This window comes from Pyxicephalus adspersus, chromosome 1 (genome assembly GCF_032062135.1).
Source record: "Pyxicephalus adspersus chromosome 1, UCB_Pads_2.0, whole genome shotgun sequence".
NCBI classification, from domain to species: domain Eukaryota; kingdom Metazoa; phylum Chordata; class Amphibia; order Anura; family Pyxicephalidae; genus Pyxicephalus; species Pyxicephalus adspersus.
The window spans coordinates 90,866,864-90,890,895 of NC_092858.1; the positions used below are offsets into that span (position 1 = coordinate 90,866,864).

The following is a 24,032-nucleotide window of genomic DNA, read 5'->3' on the forward strand; positions in this document are numbered from 1 at the left end:
CCATTTGTAAGTCAGATCGCAGAATCTTTGTTTGACCCAGATCTGTCCTGTTGTTTTCGCCAAAAGTGTGTACTCAAAATCATATTACATAACAGCACAAAGAACAGCAACGTACCTCCTGAAATTTATTAGTGCCTAGCGGCACTCTATTGTTCTAGCCTCACAGGAGCCTATCAAATGTATACCCTGCTCAATCCTGGGTGGGATTTCTGGATTACATTAGGGGACAAAGTCTAGGAAGAATTGTTCCAAAGACACTGTAATGTATAATAAAGTGAGCCTTCAAATATAATTCACCAGTGTGAGGTCTCATACTATTTGATGAATAAAGTTGTCTCTGTCTAGATCCAGCTTAAAAAGTATATGGGTGTATGGGTTAAACCTACATAGATAAACTGAAAGGAAAAGCTGTATTTCCGAGTGGTATTTTTTCAATATCATGTTCCTTACTAAATTCTTTCACCAGATTTGTCAACTTTTTCATCTTTCCTTTCTTCCTTCACTCTCTCCCTCCCTTTATCTCCACTCACCTTTTCTTTCTATTACTCTATTCTCCTTTTCCTCTTTTCCCTATCCCTCCTTCACTCTCCTCATCCAATCCCTCTCTTTCTCTCTCTGCCCTCTTCCTTTACCTTACTGCCATCTCAATCCTCAATTTCCCCACTCTCCATTCCACCACCCTCTCTCTTCTGCCCCTTCACTCTCTCTAAACTCTCTGTCCCCATTCCTGCTGTGTCTGCCCTCCTCCTCTCTATCTGATCTCTCTCCCTCCCACTCTATGTTCTCATGCTCTCTCTGCCCTCTTCCCCTCAGTCCACTGTACCTCCTTTATTCTCTTCCTGTCTCTCTTTCCCCCCTCTACTCTTACTCCCACCCTTTTTTTCTCACTTTTAACCCTCCCTCTCCCTTTATCTCTCTTACCTCTATTTACCTTTTCCTCTCTTACCCTATTTCTACCTTTCTCTCTCCCCTCTTCATTTCTCTTTCTACCCTCCTCACCCTTTTCTTCCCTTCTCTTTTCTCTCCTCTTTTTCCCTATCTCTCCTCTGCTTCTCCCTTTATCCCCTCTCCTCTCTTTTCCTCCTACACATTTTCCTTACTTTCTCTCCCTACCTCTCACCTACTCTCCCCACTCCCTCTTTCCCCTCTCTTCTCCCTTACTTCCTTTCTCCCCTATCTCTTCCTTTACCCCCTCTGTCCCCTCTCCTTTTCTCTCTGCCCTCTTTCTCTCTATCTGTTCTCTCTCCACTCCCTCTCCCCTTGCTCTCTCTGCTCCCTCTCCTGCTCTCTGCCCTTTTTCTCTCAATCCACTTAACCTCCCGCTCTCTCTTCTTGTTCCTTCCCCTCACCTTCTCTTTCTCCCCTCTTCCTCTATCTCCCCTCCTGTTCTCTTTTAATATGTAGAACAGCTTCCATAGTGTATTAGCATCAAAAGCTATTATTGGTAAGGAGGCAGCAGTAGCTAGCTGGCATAGGGGAACAAAAAGTATAAATACGGCCTTGTACATATGAAATTGAATTGTAAGAACTGTGTATATGAAAAGATACGTTATATATCACATAGCTGTATATTTCATGAGTATAAAAACACACATCAAACTTTCTAAGTAAAACTTTATTTAAATCAATAAATTAGTGAGGTACATAATTGTTCTATTGCAAACGCATCTATTTCCAAGTCAAGTTTCAGTAGCTCAAAGCATTCTCCTAACCCTTTATAACTAGAATTATTCTTCCCCCTAAGACAAAATTACCCCTCTTCCTGACGGTCCTAGAGAGTTAGGGAAAAGCAGGTAAATGTCTTTTTCAGGGGGAACCATCTACATTTGATGCAGATCCTAGCTCCATGCCGGTGCATGCATAGCATTCGTATAGGAAGTGCAAGGTCCGATTATGACCCAACACTAGGAGGCAGGGGGGCACCAACCAGGGAGGACCCCTCACAGCAAGTGATGCATAGGCAAGGGAGGGTGATAAGGTGACTACAATTTTACTAACAAACCTATGTGATCTGATTTCAGGACTGATAATTACTATTAAACCTGTCATTATCTGCGAATAAAATGGGTACTTAGAGATATGGTATTGTAAATGTCCACATAAATATATATGGGAAATATCTTTTCTTTCCCTGATAAGACATCACCTAGCCTCTCGGAGATAATGCAGGGATATTTTTCAAGTGGCTGACAATAGAGGCCAATAGTGTGCAGTGAGGTAGATAGCCAGGTTACATACAGACATTGTAACTCCTATTGCTTTATGGGAAAGCTTACACACTGGAGCAACATTTATTGGGCCAATAACATAGAGAAAAATTCACACCTTTCCTATAGCACTGGATTAAAAGGATGTATGCAGGGAACACTGAGTAATAATAAACTCACAAATCCACTGCCTAGGTTTTAACAATGTTCCAAAACATTCAATAACAGGAACTTTCAATGCATTGTCACTTTTTACAACCTGAATTCTACCAGGCAGGCAAGTCTGCATGTGAAAATAGTAATTTACTAGGTTGTTACTGAATACTTTAGAACTGTTAATACAAATTTAACCAAAGAAGATAAATGTATATAAATATATATATATATATATATATATATATATATATATATATATATTTAAAGTCCAACTGATTTTCACAAAGGTGTCTGTTTCCATAATGGCAAATACCCTGATAATTAAAATAGTTGATCTCTAGATGCACACAGCTGTACAGGAATCACACATGCTTAGCAAAGTTACAAAGTATACATATTAAAAACAGCTAAAAAATACAAATAAAACTGTAATACAAAACACTGCACATATTCTCACTGTATAAGATATTACTTTATCATTGTAAAGGTATCATATCAATGTATGTAAATGTAGTATCTATTGTGTGTATATGCTGCAGTGTGCACCTAGAGTAAAGTTATTAAATACCATTAAAGCCAAATGCTTTTTCATTTGTTTTGGATAGTGTAGGGAAGAGATAGAACTTGTGTTGAGTTTTCATTTTCATTCATCTTAAATACATGGTACACCATCAGCACACAGGATTACTTGTCCAAAGCTATTTTATTTATCATATATATTTAGCAATGTTTCAGGACTACTATAAAAACTCCTTTATCAGGTAAAAAAGAAATCATTACTTGTGCTTGATGAAGAATTTTAACTATCTGCTTTTAAAACTAGCATCATTTTCTGATGATCCTCTTGTTGTAAAGCAGAGAACCTGAACGGTTGGGAAATTTATCTACTGTGGCCAATTCTACCATATAGCTAGATTTATAGTCAGGTGGCTTACAGTTATATAATGAAGTGTTGTCTTTTACCCATACCCATACTGATGACTGGTTCCTCCTCCTACCAACATATTCCTTGTTTATTACTGAGGAATACAAAGTCGCATCTTTCTTTGTCTTTAATATCAAAATTTAGTTCAGATATAACTCTTCCCAACACTATCCACAATATCCAAATTCCTACCACTGCTCTGTTTTACAGTGCATACCCATAAAATCGTGGTCACCACCATCAGAATCGGTGAAGTTTTGCAGATGGCATGTGTATTTATTTTTCTATGGTTTCAGAGGCTGGAATAAAACTATCCAGGTATGGGTCCCTTAAAGTATACAGATGAAATTCGCTTCATTTTTTTTACTAACAAAAGTACCATGAACTGTAACCTTGTACAGCACTTTGACACATGAAACATAAACTGTTTACTGTAAACTTTTACAGACATCTACTGTATGCCTAATATATGAACTATGTTGTGCTAGGAACCAGGAAAACATTTCCCAGGTTACCGCATACTCCATACTAAAAAAGACGCTGCTCCTATTTTACCAGGCAGCATGAATTTTGGAAACCATGACTATAAGGGAATATGGATTATTGAAAGCACCCAGTATATGCTAAATACTGGAGATGGGCTGGGGTGAATTGGATTTACAAATGTGAAAAATACAGCTTGATATCTTGTGTTCTATGTAATCAAATACTGTGTCCCATAATGGTGGTTATTGTTAATACTGGCCATAACTCTTTTATCAGTAAACACAATGCAAAATATTTAATGATTGTTTGATAAGGTTTTCTAGAACTTGCAGAACTTGTTCCACACACAAAAGGAATCCCAATATTTCAACCATGCATGGCAAGGTCAAACTACTAAGGAAATGCTTAGACACTATTGTAGCTAGAGGTGCACATGTAAGGTATGGTACCTTAGTGCATCTGGGATTTACCCATTAGTTACATGCTTAGGGAGCTGGATAGGGGATGTCATGCTATGTGTACGTTTTAGAAGGAGGATGGAAGACAGAGCAATGCAGCGAAGCACAATGCTTTGCATATATTTAAATAATGCTTCTCCTAGAGAGAAAGCTGTGCAAATAATATTATTGATTGAACAAAGGAGCTTCCCAATAAACAGAAATGACATACTACATTCTATATCCCATCATAAACAATAGTCTGTAGCTACAGTGCATACAAGCATCAATCACACTTACAGTCTTTGCCCTACACCATGCAGGTACAACCAGTAATACCGTATATGTTTGTGTAAAGATATTTCATTGTGCACATTTAACTTTGTATGGAAAAATGTCAAAATGAAAAGTAAAAATTCCAGTGTTTGAACTTTACTGTATGTACAGAGAGGTCAGTAGTAGCAGTAGGTGGCAACAATGCAGCAAATGCATTTACTAATTTTCAAATTCAGTTATTCTAAAGTCCTTTTTTTACATAATACTGGTAATGTTTAATACTGAACTTACTAAGTTTTAGACAAATCCCCTTTAATTGCACATAGCCCAACACTAACTCTTCTGCCACCAAGTATTGCAGTTAGTGCAAAGAAGATGCACTGATTAGTATATGATCTGTATGTGTCCCCTTGGTAGGAAAAGCATTGACATTGATTATAGACGTATATACCAATTATATTATATTGAATTTGTGTTACTTGTGTACATTACAGGCATTGCAATCAGTCCATGGCATTTTTGGACAGTCCTATATTCACCAGCTTCATGAAATTTAACAAAACTTGGTGGTCTAACTGGACGGGCTTGGCAAATTCAGTGCAAATTTGGTTGGAGCCAATTTCCCCAATTGGAGAATTCCCTGGAAAAAAATGTCATCAGGTACTGTATTTATCTTTACACAAACAGCATAGATATGTATGTGTACCATTAACTGTTTTTCAGATACAGTCCTCCACTCCTGAACATTCATATCATCATACACACACATTTCTATAAAGACATCATTTGTAGACATTCACCCAATTGCTCTAAGTCAACAGGTAAGTTCAACAGGTATGCATGCCCACACATTGTTCACTCCAGCAGATGAATGTTTAGTATTTATAATGAAATTGTCCCTCTTCTTCTTTTGGAGATGAAGTGTGAACAACCAAAATCCATGCTTAAATTAGTTTGTTGATAGACTGAGCAAAAAAAAAATAAAAATAAAAAAATAAACTCAGCAAAAAGAGCATTAAGTAATAAGCTCAAGTTTTATGTGCACCAATCCACCTGCTGCCCCACTCTCAGGAGATGAAAAATCAACAGGAGCAGCATCTGCATAATAAAATCTTTGAGGCACTTTCTAGAGGCTGAGTGTTATATAAAATGGTACTCGCCATCTTAGCAAGACATGGAAGCAAGAAAGGACATTGTTAGTTGTAGCCACAGTGCAGCTCATTATTGTAACCTGATTGACATCTCATTTGCTTCACAGCCAATACTAAAGACATATCTCCTATCAATGGCAACGTGGCTCAGAGAGAAAATATGGCTTGTCAAGTTCTTCCCTTCTCTCTGTTACACTAGCAAAGAAATTCCGTTTCCAGAGGTCCCCACTGCAATTGCATAAAAACGATTTAGGGTAATTTCTCTTTAAAATGTAGAGAATACAAGAGTCTATCCAGCAGGTATACATGATCAAAATCACCAAATGGTGTCTCTTCTCGTTAACTCTAATGGAACATCTCTTTTCCTTTAGAGCATCTCCAGTCAAGGGACATATTTTCTTTTTTAGTTCAGAACCCTTTATTCCATATTATTGCTGTCTGAGCGGGAAATATTGAGTGTCTGTGCAGATACAGATATATCTGCTTGATCTACTGGACTATGGTAGTCAGATGTCATATCCTGATCTATTAAGGGCATTTGCATGGAAGTTAGTGTAAAGGAGCTCACAGGACCTTTCTTCAGACATTGAGAATAAAAGCCAAGAAGGACATCAAGCTTCTCTTCAATAGACTGCACCTTGAAAAGAAAAAAATATTATTACTATGACAGTGGCTAGTTATAGTAACATCTGAAAAATTTATGAATAACAATTATTTTCAACAGTTCTTTCCTGAAATAAAGGGCTAAAATATGTTTATTAAATCCTTACTAAATTCTAATATGTTTGGGGCACTAAGCAAAATACTTGTTACAACTAGGCTTAGGCTTTGCATGAACACTTCTTTAAAATATTTAACCAAATATTTAGGACCTGTGTTGAAACCTCAAATCATTCATATACTATCCTACAAATACTCATAACTGAAGAAACAAGTGTGTGGTGCACAACTCCATACTGTCACTGTGTTTTGGAGGTACAAGGGTCCCCTTTGTCAGGGCAACAACCAGAAGCATGAAACACAGTGTCGCTGCGTTCAAACCTGTTGTGAAGATCTTGGTAGAAAAGCATGAATAGCCCGCACATGTGGGGATTAATATAATTTGTTTGAAATTATTACTGGCTTTTAATATTAAAGATGGAATGTACATAGCACAAAGCATAGGCAAAAATAATAAATAAATAGGGGTATGTGTGTGTGTTGTACTCTTCTCATCAGCAACAACTTTGTTATATAATAACTGAGCATTATTTTATATTTAAAGCTATGATAAAGAAGAAAAAAGAGATGATGCACCTGCAGGATTAAAAAATCAAAACCTGTCATCAGAAAACTATATATAGAAAAAGAGGAGCAGAAGTTTGGCTTGTACCACCACCAGAACATTATAACCCATTACATAGCTTTTGGTTAATATTTAAGAACCACTAACTTTGGTATGAGCTAAATTAGTCACACTACAACAATTTCATAACACCACTTAGTTTAGTACTTGATTCCTCTAAAATCTAATTCAGAATATTGGAATTGGTGTTATTCTTCTTTTTTACTGTAGTGTAACAGATTTTACAGGTGTTTGTCAAGGTTTTGTAGAATCCATTCACACCATGTAGGTCAAAGTATTTGTAGCTTGTTGTAGTTACAGTGTCATGTTAAGTGTGATTATGAGAGTTAGTTAGTTAGTTAGTTAGAGGCTTCAGGATAATGACTTTCCAGTCCAGCAGGTCTCCTGGAGATGACCATGTTATAAGTACTTTTTGTTGGAAATCTTTGTAGCAACATTTACAGTATATAGAGAAAATAGGAGGTATTTGATGCCTGGCAATTAGAGTCATGAGCCTTGTCATAACTTCCACAGCATGACGTTCTATTCTCTGCAGTGCACTCCTAGCAGGGGTCATTAAACACTTCCACAAAAACAACAGTGGACAGACACACAATAATAATGGTTGCAACTTGTTGCTAGCCTCAGGTCCATGTATGATTGCATCCTTAAAGTTTTACTTTAAAGAAGGTAGTTTGAGAAGGTCCATTTTTCTGCCCCAATATGCAAAAAGTAATCATGTCAACAACTTCTAATAATAATAATAGTATTCATCATAATCATCATCATTGCTGCAGACTTTTTTTCTAAATAAAGTTACAATAGGTAACTAGTGGACTTTATCTGCAGCACAATTTATATGAAAAACAGAATTTTTGACAATGGAATCAAGCACAAAACATAAATGAGATAAACTGAATGTTCTATTTCATTATCAGATTATGATGTATGTAGTCAGCTTCGCATTATATTTTGACCACATCTCCTTGATTCGGACAGTGTTTCATGCAACAAATTTCTTTTTTGTTGAGAAAGAGGAATGATTATTACAAATAGGAAACTTTCAGCATTTTGGGGTCATTTGGTAATCTCTTTCCATTTTGACCTAAATCTGTATATGACATGTTGCTTACCTGCTTCTCAACCTTTACTACTCTTCCCATCATACTCAGTTCATCAGTGGTATCTACTTCATGTCCAATGGGAGGTTTCTCTCCTTTCTCACGTGGCTTCTTCTCCACAGGAACAGGACCTCTACCTATAATCTGATCTACTCTGTAACAGTGTGAGGCAACAGGAAAAAAATATTTATTATACATTCCTTTGCTTCATTCCTAAGATTTAGGAGCATATTTAAACATGTTATTTACATGTAAGTAACCAAAACTTCAAAGAAACGTCATCAAATCAAACTTTGGGTCTGATTTTAGTGATGCTGCCTACCAATTCAATGTGTGTTACTCACAAGTTTGCATATTAGTTCTGACTGTAACCTGACCTCAGTTTCTTCTTCTGCTTCTATCATTTTTCAGGTATCAGCAAGATCAGCCCCCATATTTTACTCAAAATACTAGTGAATCAATGTGCTCTTCTATCTGATTTTGAAGAAAAATATAACTTTCTGCTGGGTATTTATAGGTTTAAATTTTATCTTTAAATGCATTTTCTCCAGCATTAATAAATAAGGCCCAATGGGTCTGATTTATTAAAGTTAACCAAGGCTGAAGTGAAGCTGGGTGATCTAGAAAACCTGGAAAGTAATTTGCTATTTGCTAGCAAATGTTTTGAATCTTTGATGAGATCCATTCCAGGTTTGCTGGATCATCTGATGAAAGTGTATTATCTTCAGCCTATGAGAGTGTTAATAAATCAGGCCCAATATATTTGAAAATGTAAAAAAGGAAACACAATACTTATAAGTAACACAAACAGATAAACAAATTACCCAGGTCTATAGATATGCTTTGGTGTGTGCAATAAAAAAATTCATACAAAGAATAATGCTACATTTCACCTGGGAGGGACATAAGGTAACATATTTTGTCCTATTCTATTTTTAACATATTTTCTCCTATTCTATTTTCCTCCCCTATTCCGGGGATAAATCCTGTACTTTAATATACTGGTATTGCCACTGTTACCCAACTGAATATTATGTATTAAGGGACTTTAAGGTATTAGGATTTATCAACACATGAATATTAATGCATACTGTGTACTTTTACTACATAAAAGTAAATTTACATATTCAATTTTTTACTGAACATTAACAAACTAACACTAGTCAGGTAAAGAAGAAATAATCTAATGGATCAAAAAAACTATTTTAGAGCCCGTTCAATTAGTGACTTTGCAGTGCAGTGATCTGTGCACACTAAGCCCCATAACTACACCAGTCAAACACTGGTTTGACCAGTCAAACACTGAAGAAAACAAAAGTTTTCTTCAGTCCCACATTAATCCGCATACTAACCTTTCCTACATTCCTATCATTAAAACTAACAATTCCTTATCCCTAATGTAATCATTGGCTTGCATACTCATCTCTCCTGCATCTGGATCCTCTGCTTCAAAGTTCAACCCTTTCTGCACTAGAATACACTGGCATTGGAATCTACATTGTTAATTGTAATTATCCAATCCAAATTATAATTAAAAGGCCAGAATGTGTACTGCAAGCTATTGAAAAAAATGCCTGTACTATGGTTCTTTGAAAACCCCATTACTGTGATAACATGCATACCATAACAGTATTTTAGGGACACAATGGTCCCTTTTGGTCATGTCAAAAACACTACGTGATGTGTTATGCAGTAGTTCTATACTCCAAGCTAATATACAGAGTGGCACTGACCGACTCTGGAGACTTTTTATCCGACCCAGCATATCCAGATGGCCAGCGGAGTACTGCTCAATCACATCTTTCACATCATATGGACGGAGAGTCTCCTTGAATTTCCTCTTTGCTACCAAGAATTTCAAGATCCTGTAGGGAAGACATATATTATAGTAAACTAGCCCACGTAAGAATATTATTGTATTTATCAGTCTGAAATGTTTAGACTACAGATATATAATTTATTACAACACCTGTGCTATATGACAAATAATACTTATTTATGTGCACATTGTTTTGCTTATTTAATGCATGTTTAGAATATTGTTATATTTACTATACCCATTCCACAAAAGTCACATTAATATGGTATGCTTACCGAAAGGCTCTGATGAGTGTTTTCACAGTTGGCATTATTTCTTCCATAGTTAGATCACTGGGGAGCCTCTTTTCATCATTACAGTCATCTCCTGCACCCTCTGCTGGGACGAAAGGATAACGTTCACTTTTGGAATTGCAGCCAGTTACAACACTTCATGTAAACAAAATACAAATTGTTGAAAATGCAGTTTCTGCTCATATATAAGTTACTTGGGATTGAGGAAAAATATATGGTTCACCCTTACAAGGCACCAATAAATACAATTATTCGAAATTGTTTTAAACAGCGATAGTCTGGTATGCTATGAAAACTTGCTAAGAGGCCCATTTCTTGAAAATTTTAGGTTTGTTTCCACTATTGTACTGATAGAAAACAAAACTGAACCTCTCCAGATGCCAGTCCAGTACACATTGCCTATAAGCTAAAATTCCTTTGCAACATAAGTGAATTTGCGTTTTGTAAATAAAAAAACTCAGAAACCTTTGGGAGCTTCTGAACTTCTGGTACCTTTTGAGATGACAACAGAAAAAGAAAACAATGAAAAGTATTAGGACCATCATCTTTATCCTGTGGCAAAGGAGGTAATGTAAAATTCCCAACTTCTGTCTCACCGTAATCAGTAATAATCACCCTACTTGTCATAGTAATTTGTATATAATGGTAAGTTCTTATATAGCACATTGGTACCATGAAATAACATTTTTTAAATATTGGGAATCACAGCAGGTAGCATTCTCACCTTACAGCACTACAGTCCCAGATGAACAGTGGCTTCCCCTAAATTGGCCTTCATGCAGGCACCTGCAGTGACTTATTTAGAATGCATGGGGACCTTAGAATTGCTGGACCTGCATGTTCACCTTTGATACCTGCAGGACATTCCCAACCTGTGCATAATTAAATAATTTATTTATCTGAATCCTGCTTGACAAACTTTGCTTTTTAACTGCTTATTGGATTTAACACAGACCATATTTTAGACTGGATGTTGTTTGCCTCCTGCCTTGTTCATCTGCCGGTAATACTATGTTCCTGATCAACAATTAGGCACTGCACTTGGCATGACAATTATTTGGCTGTCATCATCTGAATATTACCATATGTTGAACTACAGCATTGGCAGCTCCAGAGAAGACCTGACACATTGAAGTTCCACTTGGCAGGTACACCACCTTATACCCAGATGATATCATATAACATTTTTTTTTCTGGTTCACTGGCATGGTTTACCAGCTTATATAGATTGTATCTGCTTGGAATTCTCATGGCAGGAAATCTCATATATGGCTTTAAGTTTACTGCTGCAGAGTTGTGTTAGGTTTAGAAGGCTAAACTAACTTTGTGGACACCTAGAGCAGACAGCTGGTGGATTCAAACCTAAAGCTGGCCTCAAGCCTAATTTTAATATATTAATTTTGGATCATTTTAGCCTTTAGCATTTACGGAATATCTGTTTTACAATTTCTCAATATTCCTAGCCCCACAGTCCTTGGTATATGGCATATTTGCATACTCACCATCTGTCTGTGGCTTTGGTTTAAGCCTTAAAGAAGCTCGAAACCTTGTACGGTCATTAAAACTCCAACTCTTCTGCACCTTGGTAGGGCTAGGTGATTCCCCAGGGACATCTAGTCCAGGAGAAGTTCGTTCTGGAGGAGCAAGATACTGTTTGCTGCGTGTACTCTGCCTTGGAGCACCTGTACCCCGCATTCGATCCTTCAGTCCTACCTTATTGCTAGGGAGTTAGGAATATAGAATAAAGACATTTATTAGGATATAAATAGAACTGCTTGAAATCAGATAACGGGCACAGAAGAAGAGGGGGTAGAAATGACTTCAGGGTGGTGAAAAGGGATGAAACTAAAAAATTGTGAGGGGACAGGACAGTGACAGAGAACAAAGGTATTTTTTTCTCCTTATGTATACATGTCTATTCTTTTCATTGTCTCTAAAATATGATCATTCAAAAGTGCACTGGTGAAAGTTAGCACAAAAAAAGATTTGTTGAAAGAGTTGCTGCTTCTTCTAAAACATAGCTATTGATGCTGCAGGAATTGTCAATAAGGTTCAACCTTCAAAATGAATCAGAATTCCATGCATTTTCTGAACCAATGATAACAGACCAGAATGGGTTCTCATTATGGTGAAAATAAGATTCAGTAGAGGTCCAAGATTAGAAGATTGTAACTATGCTAAACCCTATAGCTCTGATGTTGCTCTTACTTTAAAGAGCAGTGTAAAGATCTGGATGACTAATTCTAGAATATCTATACATATTAGGATTGAGTTAAGGACCATTAAAGAATATTGCTTGATAAGAGTTCTAAAAAAAACTTTCAACTTAAAAATCGAACATTTCACCATGTTGAGTGCTCATGTCTGGAGTTATCAAACAAGAAGAGCAAATCATGTTTACATATGTCCACCCAAGCAACAAACAATCTCTCTTTCAAAACATAACCTTTCACATTCCATTTCAAACAAAATCCCAAAGAGCACAAGACAGATTGATCTATTTGTAAAGCACCTTAAGTATGACACTTGCTTCACCTGGAGATAGCCTCTTGTAGTGTGTTATAATATACTTCAGTACAGCATGCTGCCAAGGCAGGCGATTCTACAATCCTCATTCCTCTACTGCGATGCTTCACACCTCATTCCTCTACTGCGATCCCCGGAAACCATCTGCATGCAAACACATCTTGAGGACACTCTTAAGTCCTTGTCAGCCATGAGTGCCACCAAAGCTGGAGACTCTTATGGCAATGAAAGGGTTTAAGAAATATAGCCACTAATTTAACCCTATGTGTGCCAGCAAAATTGAAATATGGAAAAATGAACTTCTTATAATAATTTATTACTGTTTGTGCTGGTACTTAATGGATTAAATTAAGAACTTAAAGTATTTGGGGGAGCATTAATAAAACAATACATTTCAATACTATGAAAGATGTCTATGTATTAGGACACAATAGATGGCAGTCAGCTCGGGAAAACCTGCAAATCTGCAAATGAAAATGTTATTATAAATCTCGAATACATTGCCAGAATCTTTGTTAGATGTTTATAAAGCTTTTGTTTGTAATAATTTGCTCGCTCTTTTCCTGTATCCCAATACATAGAAACTCTTACAAAATTTTAGCCAGCTGTTCAGATGGAAAGCACAGTTCTCGGATCTTTCTCCTTTAAATAAAAGGTTTTTACTTCAGGCTGGTCTTTCATGTGGCCAATTCAGACACGCACATGCACATCATTATCCCATTCCAATAGATAAATACCTGGGCTTCCAACCAGCATACAGACGAAAGAAACTCCGCTTATTACTGTAAAGAGGTCAGTAATTACTATTACACAGAATCCAGTCTGCTAAAAGATGCATTTGCTGGAAATGTGAATTTCATATAAAATTTCAGTTGGCTAGATTATGTTAATATATTACACAAGAAAAAAGTTGTCTAGTGATACATTTTTTTGAACATCTTGACTATTAATCAGTTAAACAACGTGTAAAAGAAGACATACTGCATCCATAAAAACATCAGGTCTTGCATAGATTCAAACTTTTATTAAAATATATTTTTGATGCACTCTTGTACCTATAGTCCCAATACAGTACAGCAATGAGCCCTAACGAAAGCCTGCTCAAACAAGGCAGGTCTTGAAACAACACTCCAAGGAGATAGATATTCTTAAATGCAGCCTAGCAGCCTGGGATGAGACAAGACTAGACTATACTAAAAGAAATGAAGTCTAATAAGAGAAAGCAAGGACTGAAAAATGAACTCAGTGACAGGGTTAGGACAGGAAAGGGTAGGTGACAGTCACAAATATTACACGGACAGTCACAAAACAAGGAAAACATAAGACACTTCACAGTCAGAGGGGCCAGCAATGCTATGTTCACATGTATGCAATGCACGTCACAGGCTAAACATTCATATATTGTACCGAACTACAGAGAGCTCTCACATTTTGTTCTGTGTAAACAAGGAACCCTTCAACTGAATTCACTGCTTTCTGTGCTCAATTTGGTAAAGTATAATCTGTTCGCTTTTTTTTTTTCTGGTTCCCTATTTATTCTCGTATTACCATGCTAATGATACTTAAAAACAGCAGAAAAAACCTTTTTGTTATCCTTACTGGGACGACATTACTGGGTGTTTGTGCGTCGCTGTGCAGACAGATCATGAAGGGCTGGCAGGGTGATCTTCATAATTTATAGTTTCATCAAGAGGCCCCAGTCCTCCTGTAGCTCAGTCCTCGTTTCTGTGAGCCCCAATGTAAGTATGCAAACACTAAATTGTCTACTAAATACTAAAGATCTCTTTTTTTTGGCAAAGCACCACCTATGCAATGTTTACTTTAATAATGCCCTATCTAACCCTACTGATCTGAGCACAGACCAAAAACGGCCTCATGATAAAAATCATGTGTCTAAAGTTACATATGCTATATAAAGCATCATTTTTTACAAATGGTACCAGTTCACATGATTTCTTACTTTTTGCCTTAATGTGTATTTAATGTTTTGCATTTTGCAACAGTTTATTTTGCTGCAAATGCTAAACAATGTAAACACATGTAAACCAATGTTAACATGTGATTGTATGGTGAACATAAACTGAAAAAGCAAAAACACCCACTGCTTCCCATAGTATTATTCTACATGTTAGGAAAGACTACCTGTATGTGAATAAAGCTTATATTAGTTATGTGAAAAAAGGAGAACCAAAAAATGCATAACGATTACAGATGAGCACAATTATAGTTACAGAATGCAATGTCAGCTTTGTTTACACACATTTAGAAATTACACAGTGAGGCTGCAATAGTTCACAAAGGAAATTATTGAAGGGTACAATCACACCAAATAATTACAACATAATTGCTACAAATTGAAAAGGACCTTTATGAGTCATAAACATATTGATGATTCTTCACGCATTGACGTGCTGTTTTGCAGGCCCCTCTGCCATGAAACACTTGGACAGACACGGGGCACTTCTAACACTGGCGGGACACCCATACCTTTCCCCTGCACAGAAAGGATGTGCTGTAGATTTCAGAGCAGGGGAGACTGGGTGATAGCGAGGAGATCCCTGACACAGCCTAACTCCTCCATTTCGGCTGCGGGTTCGATGCCACGTATCAAACAAAAGAAGGAGCTCTCTGAGGGGTGAATATACAACAGCAGGTTATATCTCTGATGGGAATAATACGAGATGGAAGCAAATGGTAAAACATAATTTGAAAAGACTCTTACTGCACCTAGAATACATGATATCCCAGAGCAAATTTCATAGAAGCCAATAAGTAGCTTTGTTATCTTTCTTTGCAACTTATCTTAAAAATCAAAGCAAAATTATTTAATATTTTTAGTACATCATTATTCTCAAGCTGGTCAGATGAGTATGGTATCTATTTTCCAATTACAGAAATACTGCAGATTCCACCAAATACAATAAAATAAGAGATGCCTCATTCATCCAAACAGCGAGGGAAACACAATCCACAAACAGGTTAGTGGAGGCTAGTGAGGTGAGTGGTAGGCTTACAGGTTCTAGTTAGGGTCACAACTAGGGTTAGTAATAGTGGAATTGGTAAGGTCACAGGCAGTGTTAGAATGAGGGTTAATGGAAGGGTTACAGGGAGAATGGGTTTTAGGCTTACTGAGAGGTTTAGTAGTAGCTTTCCTAGGAGAGGGAAATTAGTCTTGAGGTTTGGTGAGGGATACTGTCAAGGGTTAGTGGTAGTGCTAAAGGGTAAAATAAAGTAATGTGCGGGTTACAGGAAGGATTAGTGTGTGGTTTATAAAGACGGTAATACAGGGAGGGTAAGTAGTAGAGATAGGAGATTGATAAGTGTGGGGGTTAGTGGTAAGGTTACAGTGGGAATATTGGTAATATTAGAGATAAGGTTACATAAAGGGTTAAAGAACATATTATCTAAAGTGTTTTTGCAAGAGTCATACTAGGGCTCTATACTACAATTGTGAAAAAACCTTGTTCTCTTGGTAAGAAATGCTACTTCTTAAACTGCAACACTAGTGCTCTATGCTGGCAAAGCTGAGTAATAGCCACACATCGTGTCAAACCAGGTGTATTACTTATTGAATGGGGTCTATTTGTGGAGTCTGATAGACCATATTTAGTTATCAACCATAAACTGTAACTGTAACAGAAATGTGTAGGTAACATTATGAAAACAAAAGTTGTCAAACTTTGTTGATAAAATAAAGGTCATATTTATCATATGTATACATTTTATATATAATACATATAAATTATTTAAATCAATTTATTCCTGAATAAAAAGTTAATGGATTTTTAAAGTAAAAGGTATCATTGATACAATTAGCTAAATACAAAACATTTAAATAAATGGTGGAACAATACCTGGAACTTATTACATTTTTCTAAACAACTTTCAAAGTGGTAAATGTGCAGATTATGTCCATACAAATTTAAAATCCATCCAAAGAATTAATAATAAATCATTTAACATGTATGTGACATAAGGAAAATACAGGGATGACATTGCTAGCTATTTTATGTAAACGTTGGTTGTTTGGTATGTAGCCAACAGATGGCAAAAATGTGTTGGAATTCCTCTCTATATTATTTTTTTTTTTTACTTTTCTTGGTTTAGGGATTTAGAAACCAAACCAAAAATCAGCTATGGAAGCCTACATAATTATCTCAAAAGTACCCATGGTACACCAGGGAGTGCCTCTAGGGTATGCTCTAGTTTTACATAAATTCTTCTAGTACTTGGTGTCCCAGGTGTTGAATCCGTTTTCTGGACCAGAGGATGTGGTGGAACTTTTACTTGGGAGGCATTCTGTGCAGTATCTGCTGTTGACCTCTGTACTTAACCTGTACTACCTTTGTGTGTTACTTACTTTTCCACCTTAAACACTGTGCATTACTTACTCCTGACCACCATGGTACATACAAATCATCTCTGAACTCACTAATGGCAAATTATTTTTAAGAAATCAATTCCAAGTTTGCTGGATCTCCCAGATTCTTCCATGATAGTCTATTTTCCCAGTCACTCTTTGCTGTACTTACTCATCTGTTCTGCATGCAGTACATTACTTACTCCTAACCACCATACTCTGTGCATTACTCTCTCCTGGCCCCTGCATTTTTTCTGTTATACACTGTTAGTGCATAACTCTTGATTTCACAATCCTAATTTACTACTAGTGTTTTTCTCTTTTACTACTTTTACAATAAAGGACAGATAGAATAAGTCATTATCATTTGATAAGGAATTCAAATTGTAATACTGTGATGTGATTCAGACTGTACATTATTTTTCAGCATATACACTATAGTATTAATTTTCTAAACATTCTGTTTTTATATGGTGTGTCTAGTTTCAGTAAAGCTTGAATTTCAGATTTGCTCAGTACCCCTAAACAAGTCTCTGGTACCGCTTTGACAGGAACCCTTTATAGAGACAATGTCAGTTAGCCCATTAGCTTTTAAGTGTTACCAGATTCCCTCTCACAATCTCATCTGCCAACAAAATAGGCTAGTGTTGTAAAGTCTATAAATAACATATTTTAAGGATTTTCCTTACTCCATTTGGGTTGTGGGGATTAAGGTAAATAGAGTGACATATTAGGTCTAGTATTTACCAAAGTGTTCTGATTCAGCTGTATAACAAACATGTGTGGTCTATAAGTTTATTTGAATCCAAAACCTGCTAAAAGCAGGTCAAATGCAGGTCCAACATAGGTCAACTGCATGTCATTCATACAAGCTAAAAGTCCATTGACACAAGGGAGATATCTGCCCATGGCCAACCTGATAATGAAATCAAAGGTACAATAGTAATACAGCAAAGGATCATTGCTTTATCTAGTAAGGCAAATAAACATACCAACATATCTCTGTCTTGGTAGCATTGTGCTGGAACAGAATACATAAATAATGCCAGCCTAAAGCAATGTCTATGACATCAGTTTCACCTTGTGGTATTTGTATTTGTTTACTTACTGGAAGCAGTTGTTTTCTTAGATATCCTAAATCTCTATAGTGTTTACATGCTCCCGTAAACAATTTAGGAATGTCCCTGCATTGCTTAGTAATGTAAGAGGAAGGGTGGGATTATGTTCCTGTAAAACATCCTTTTTAAGCTGCTAACACTATCTAAAGATGTGACATGTAAAATTTCTAATGTTGTTGCAGTACTCCTCTTATTATTCTGACTTAGCCAAACCAGACATGGCATTTAAAGGTCCCTTCAGGGGACAGGTCGGCCTTTGAAGCAGCACTCACCTGAATGAAGGCAGGATACTGTCATAGTAATACCATGTGGCTGTGAGGTAGGAACGACTCACATCTGTAGAATAGAGACGCCAGGCAGCCTTTGAATAAAGAACAAACCTTGCTGTCAGTAACCTAAAAATATTAGACACACATCAAATTTAACAATATAGTTTAAAAACAAATGTATTACTATCTTTAAAAGTAGTATACAGTATTGTCTTTTTTACCCATAGGAAATCACCATGATGTTCGTAATGATATTAATGTGTGCTAATGTTTTAAAATTCCTGTTTGATAAGTAATTAAATATGTACATGGGGCAGTCATAATTGTTATTTACATGCACAGACCCTTTTTACTGCTTTGAAGAGTTACACATTGGTTATGCTTTACTGATCCTTCTTACAATGTAAGTCTCATTGAAAACAATGAATCATGTACTGGAAATTGGAGCAATATCGATCACGAGCTGGTGTGCAGGAATCATAACATTCCTGCTATTTAAATCTGGGATTTTAGGTGCGCTTTAAGTTAGCTAAAGGAAATGGTACACTAAGCAGAGTCATCACATGAGTACATATCAAGGGAATGGTATGTGTGAGCCAATAATGGGGATACTGGCACAGGCGATGGTACATTCATCACTACTTAAGATCTGCCAATGCCTGCAAATAATGGATGCCTCAAGTGATTTCTCAGTATCGCCCATTGCTTACCCACAGACATTCCAAAACCCTGTGGGAAACTCTGATTCATTATTGTAATTCAAAGAAGCTGTCTCACTTGGACACCTGGCTTACAGATCTACATATACAGATCTCTTTTAAATGATAAGGCAGTAATTTCAAGTGAACACAGGTAAAAATGTGTTATTAATGATTTTTATGTAATTACTATATTTTATTATTCTATTTGTTTAGGTGTTTATATGCCTACTTTTTCACTAATAGGACTGGTATTTAGCATCTGCTGTTACTGCATAAATCATTTCTGCTGTACTGACTCATGCAGTTTCTTCTGTTTAGTGGAACACTCTACACATTCACTTATCACCATTCATATGTATATTTTTACTTTATATTTGGTGGTTTGTGCATGAATCAAGTAGCATGAATCTAAGTTATGTCATAACTGTTTAATTCTGTAGATATGACATATGGATTGTAATAGTTCAGTTAGTTTTCTTACTCAGTGGTTGATATCCTAAACATATATATATTTTCATTATAGCATTGGATGACATGACAATTGTAGGAACAATTCCATCTTAGCATATGCTTTATCTATGAATTTACTCTGACTGGTGTTTTAAATAACATTACATTTAAATTAAAATAATTTTACAGATAAAACACAATTTTTACAACTGATAAACATTCTGTAAAACCTGTATATAATGCATGTGTATGGTAGGACAGCACTCGAATTAGATTATCCTAATAATGGCCATTACAAATGTTTACAAGACATCCACCTCATGGGCGTTGACCCTATAGTGAGTTTGTCCTCAGTTTAATCTGGAGGATGTTTTGGGACAGGAATCAGAGAACAGTAAATGTAACTGCATAAAAATTACACTTTAAAGCATGGGTAGGTCTTAAGGTACACACGATTTTATATCTAGAGGCTTCTGATGTATAAATATAGCTCTGATCTGTCTGAGCCAGTCTATAGCAACATGAATATTGTGCTATGAAGAATAGTGAAATTCTACCTTGGAAAAGATTCAGACTAGTTGAGAGTAGGGTTGTAAGGTCTTGTAAGAGATGTCTATACTTGCTGTCATACTCCTTAAACCTAACTATGCCAGCTAGGTGCTTGCTGTGTTAGTTCATCATACTTTGTCATATAGACAATTACTTATACAGTTTTGTGGCTTGTCCATAGTTATGTGCATGTGTTTAATAGTTTAACGAGAAGCCATTCCCAACCTTCTGTAGAACCCCTGGTGTTCCTCTTATTTTTACCAGGGGTTTCTTGAGCTGTAGCTGACTGATTTACCATAAGACGGAGCTTGCTTAGAGGCAAATACCACTTGTTAGCTATATGCAACCTTTTTTGCTGTCTTTAAATGTGGCATTCTTACCACTAATGTATGAGTGACATTCTTCCCACTGGCAACCAATACAAAAAGCATTTTCACATTGATTGGTTATAGCATGGGTTCCCCAACACCTGAACATTGTTTTAAGGGTTCCTCAGGTGTAAAAACGTTAAGAAAGGCTGGTACAGGAAATAAAGTTCACCCAAAGGACTGCTTACATGCAAGGCTAAGAAAGGAATAGCATTTCAAAATTATATATATTAATCATTTGATATGACATTTCTGAAACTAAGGTCAACGTGTGCTAGCATGGCTTTAACTGGCATACGTGCCAGTAGTTCTACGACCAGTGTGATCCTCTATTATTACAGTGTAGTGTGTGTATAATTAGTGCCAATGAGCAGTATTAGGTTTTAGAGACATGGGTGTTGTTTAATCTTAGCAAGTATTTATAAAGCATTGTAAGTGCACTACAATGTAAACTATTTGTGCAATGTGGCGCGCTACAATATAAAAAAACCCTGCATGCCCAATAATATGTTACATTATCAGGCTATTCAAAATGAATGGGCTGCCCTAATGCAATGAAGAAATAGGTCAATCAAATACCTTTTTTAAAATACTGAAAGCATACTCTAATTAAAAATCCTGGCTACAGCTTTGAATTAGCTTTTAGAAGGCTTCAGCAAGCAAAATATGTTTTTCTAGAATATTTTTGGGACATTTAATTCTCACAGATTCAGTTTATTTGTATAACATGTAATGTATAACATGTGATCAGCAAAACATATAAAGTCATATCCCATTAAAAACTGTGTGGACGTTTAGTGAACCACAGGCTCTCCTTCCCACGCTGACGTTCTGCAAAATACGCCTATTTTAGTAGCCATCAATCCCATTTTTGAAATATCTCTAACTCATTCCCAAAGAGCATGCTTACTATACTGTTTGTGAAATATTTGGTAATAAAATATTTTAGTTGTATCACAAACCTACAAATGTTTTAGAATTCTGTAAGACATTAAACTGTTTGTAAATGGAAAAAATATTATTTTATAGAAAGCATATTTCAAAGCTTAACTCCAGCCTTCCCTTTATTCCTGCACAGTTGTACAGGCTTCCTTTCTTACTTTTCTTTCTTTTATTAAGCAACAAACTTTTCACTAGTCGATCAGATTTGAAAAACTCAGAACCTGGGGGAGGAACAAGGGGTAAGGAAGGTCACTGAAATCAGGGGAAAGAACCATCAAAAAGATACTTGACAGAGAACCAATAAACCATAAAATAGGATGTGGCCAGGTTAGGGTATATCAGACCCAAAATAAAGTTAGAACCCATTTATCCAGGTGACTAAGAAGTCCATGGACCCCAAGATAATTTCAAAGGGAATTGTGGGGTCTTCCAGGCCTTAGCTAAGGCTCTCCGAACAGCCAAAAGATTATAGCAAGTTAAAAGTTTGAGGTTCTTGGGTAGGGGCGCATAGTGCTTTTTAAAAAGAGCGCAGTATGGGCAATATATGCACTATATTTTATAAACTACTCACATGTGCTATATCTATGACTCTGCACTGTATCACGGGAGATGATAAAACACTATAAATGATTCTCTTTAGGGTTCCAATATATTATTTTATATATATTCAACATTTTCTCTATTGTAGGTTGGGTTTAGGTAGACCAACAACCACTTCTATTAGTGTGCAAAAAGGAAATTATTGCTTAAGTGTTCCAAAATAGGGAGAGATACTGAAATTACATTCAGACACTGCATTATGGGAAATAGTGCACCATTCGTTAATCTCAGGTTGGGTTATTGTAAACAGGAAATGCAATGCTCAAGCCCTTTATTTTATTTTGAGATCTATGCGAGAAGAATGCCTGTGGGTTAAAGAATGTAATATTTCAAATTCATACAAATTAGTTCTATATTTACCAATATAGCTTTCCATATACTGCATAATTAAGTATCCATTCATCATCCATGCAGGTATGAGGTAAGAGCTATGTGCAAAGTGCTTTCTCTCGTCTAACATGATTAGATACAATTGACTGTTGCTAATTGCAGTACCCAGTTAGATAATCATGGTACTGAATTGTAGGAAAAGTGTACCTAATAATAACAAGGCAAACAAACAGATTCCAGCGATTAAATTTCTATTGCAGGTTATAACAAAAAAAGTGGCTGCCTTTGGAAACACCTCCGCTTTGCCTTTCCTTTGTCACAAAACAGAAATAATAATGAAAAAAACAGCATGGGACATAACTATGTACTACATATCTACTGTCTTTTGATAGCATTTTACATAATATTTATAGAGGATCACACCATTTTCCACTAATAGGTGAGAAAGCAATCTGCTTTATGTTACTGTCAGGATACCAAGATCCTTCTATTCCCCCAGTGGGTTTGATAGTTTCCAGCTTCCAAAGAGCTCCCCCACCTCAAAGTATTAACACCCCCCCTATACACAAAGAGCTTAACATTTATAAACCAGCAACTGCCAGGGTTGGGGAGGGGGGGACCAGGGCCTTTTTATTTTGATGGGAAAATAAATACCTTCCATAGCAACACTCTACTCTCCCCTAAATATTATGGCAGTGAGAAGAAAACTCGCTCACAAAGGACAAGAGCTCTGCATACTGAACACAGCAATGTGTGTAGCAAGAAAACACACTTACTTTTCTGTAAGCAAACACATTGGTATTTATACCACAACAGCAATAAAAAAAACAAACCTTCCTTTTATCGAATATAAAAATAATTTTATGGATGTACCTTATTCCAGTAAAGATTATAATACTAGCACTAGCATATTGGTATATAATCATTCAATAAAAAACACATCTTTTGTGCCGACAGGTTTGTTATTGCTGAAGAGACTGCTGATATCCCTTCTGCAATAAAATTTACTAACCTGCTTGTTTGCCATCTTTTTCTCATGCACAGCTCATTATTCTTTGCCAGATATCTCAGCATCCCCCTGGCTCCCACAAATGAATGAACTCCAGCACACATGTCCGGGAGTTATATCATTCTGGCTGGCTAGTCAAGTTGGACAAAGATCGGGAGCCCAGAGGAGGACCTGGTGAAAATGGTGGGCCTGGTGATGGAGCGAGGACAAGTAGGAGTAATTTAAAAAAAAATGCAACCAGGCAGGTAAGTTTATTATATTGCAAAAAAAAAAACAATGCCCTCATTGTATGGGCAATAAACAGCCTGCCTGCCCTCAGTTTTTTTTCATTTTATTTTATATTTAGCTCCACTTTAAGGGATCACTGCTATTACATTATAATATCTTTTATAGTTGTGACTTCCTAAAAATTTAATTTGATATTTTATTGCAACATTTATTTTAAAAGATTAGAAGAAAAACCCTATACACAAAGAGAAAAGAGATGGTCAACACAGAAATACTTAAGACAAATAAACTAAATAAGAAATCTAAAGTCTGAAAATATTTTCTTTCACTGGTTTATTTGAAATAGATAAAAAATTAAAAGCACCCTACGTATATATATATATCAAA

The 24,032-nt window shown here is 36.3% G+C and overlaps 1 protein-coding gene across 4 annotated transcripts in view; it reads right to left on the minus strand.

Annotated features, from left to right (window-relative positions):
• Positions 1-1,597: 1,597 nt before the first annotated feature.
• KCNQ4 (potassium voltage-gated channel subfamily Q member 4) overlaps positions 1,598-24,032 on the minus strand; it is a 97,937-nt gene continuing 75,502 nt past the window's right edge. For 2 of the 4 annotated variants that reach the window (XM_072418701.1, XM_072418726.1), the window contains exons 8-14: positions 18,472-18,560; positions 15,209-15,349; positions 11,698-11,915; positions 10,178-10,280; positions 9,817-9,948; positions 8,096-8,237; positions 1,598-6,275 (exon numbers count right to left, since the gene is read on the minus strand). In XM_072418701.1, coding sequence (XP_072274802.1) covers positions 6,057-6,275; positions 8,096-8,237; positions 9,817-9,948; positions 10,178-10,280; positions 11,698-11,915; positions 15,209-15,349; positions 18,472-18,560 — 1,044 coding nt within the window. In that variant the 3' untranslated portion in view covers positions 1,598-6,056. Of the gene's footprint in view, positions 6,276-8,095; positions 8,238-9,816; positions 9,949-10,177; positions 10,281-11,697; positions 11,916-13,458; positions 13,504-15,208; positions 15,350-18,471; positions 18,561-24,032 lie in introns of all 4 variants that reach the window. The other 2 variants (XM_072418719.1, XM_072418710.1) reach the window with 2 other exon arrangements.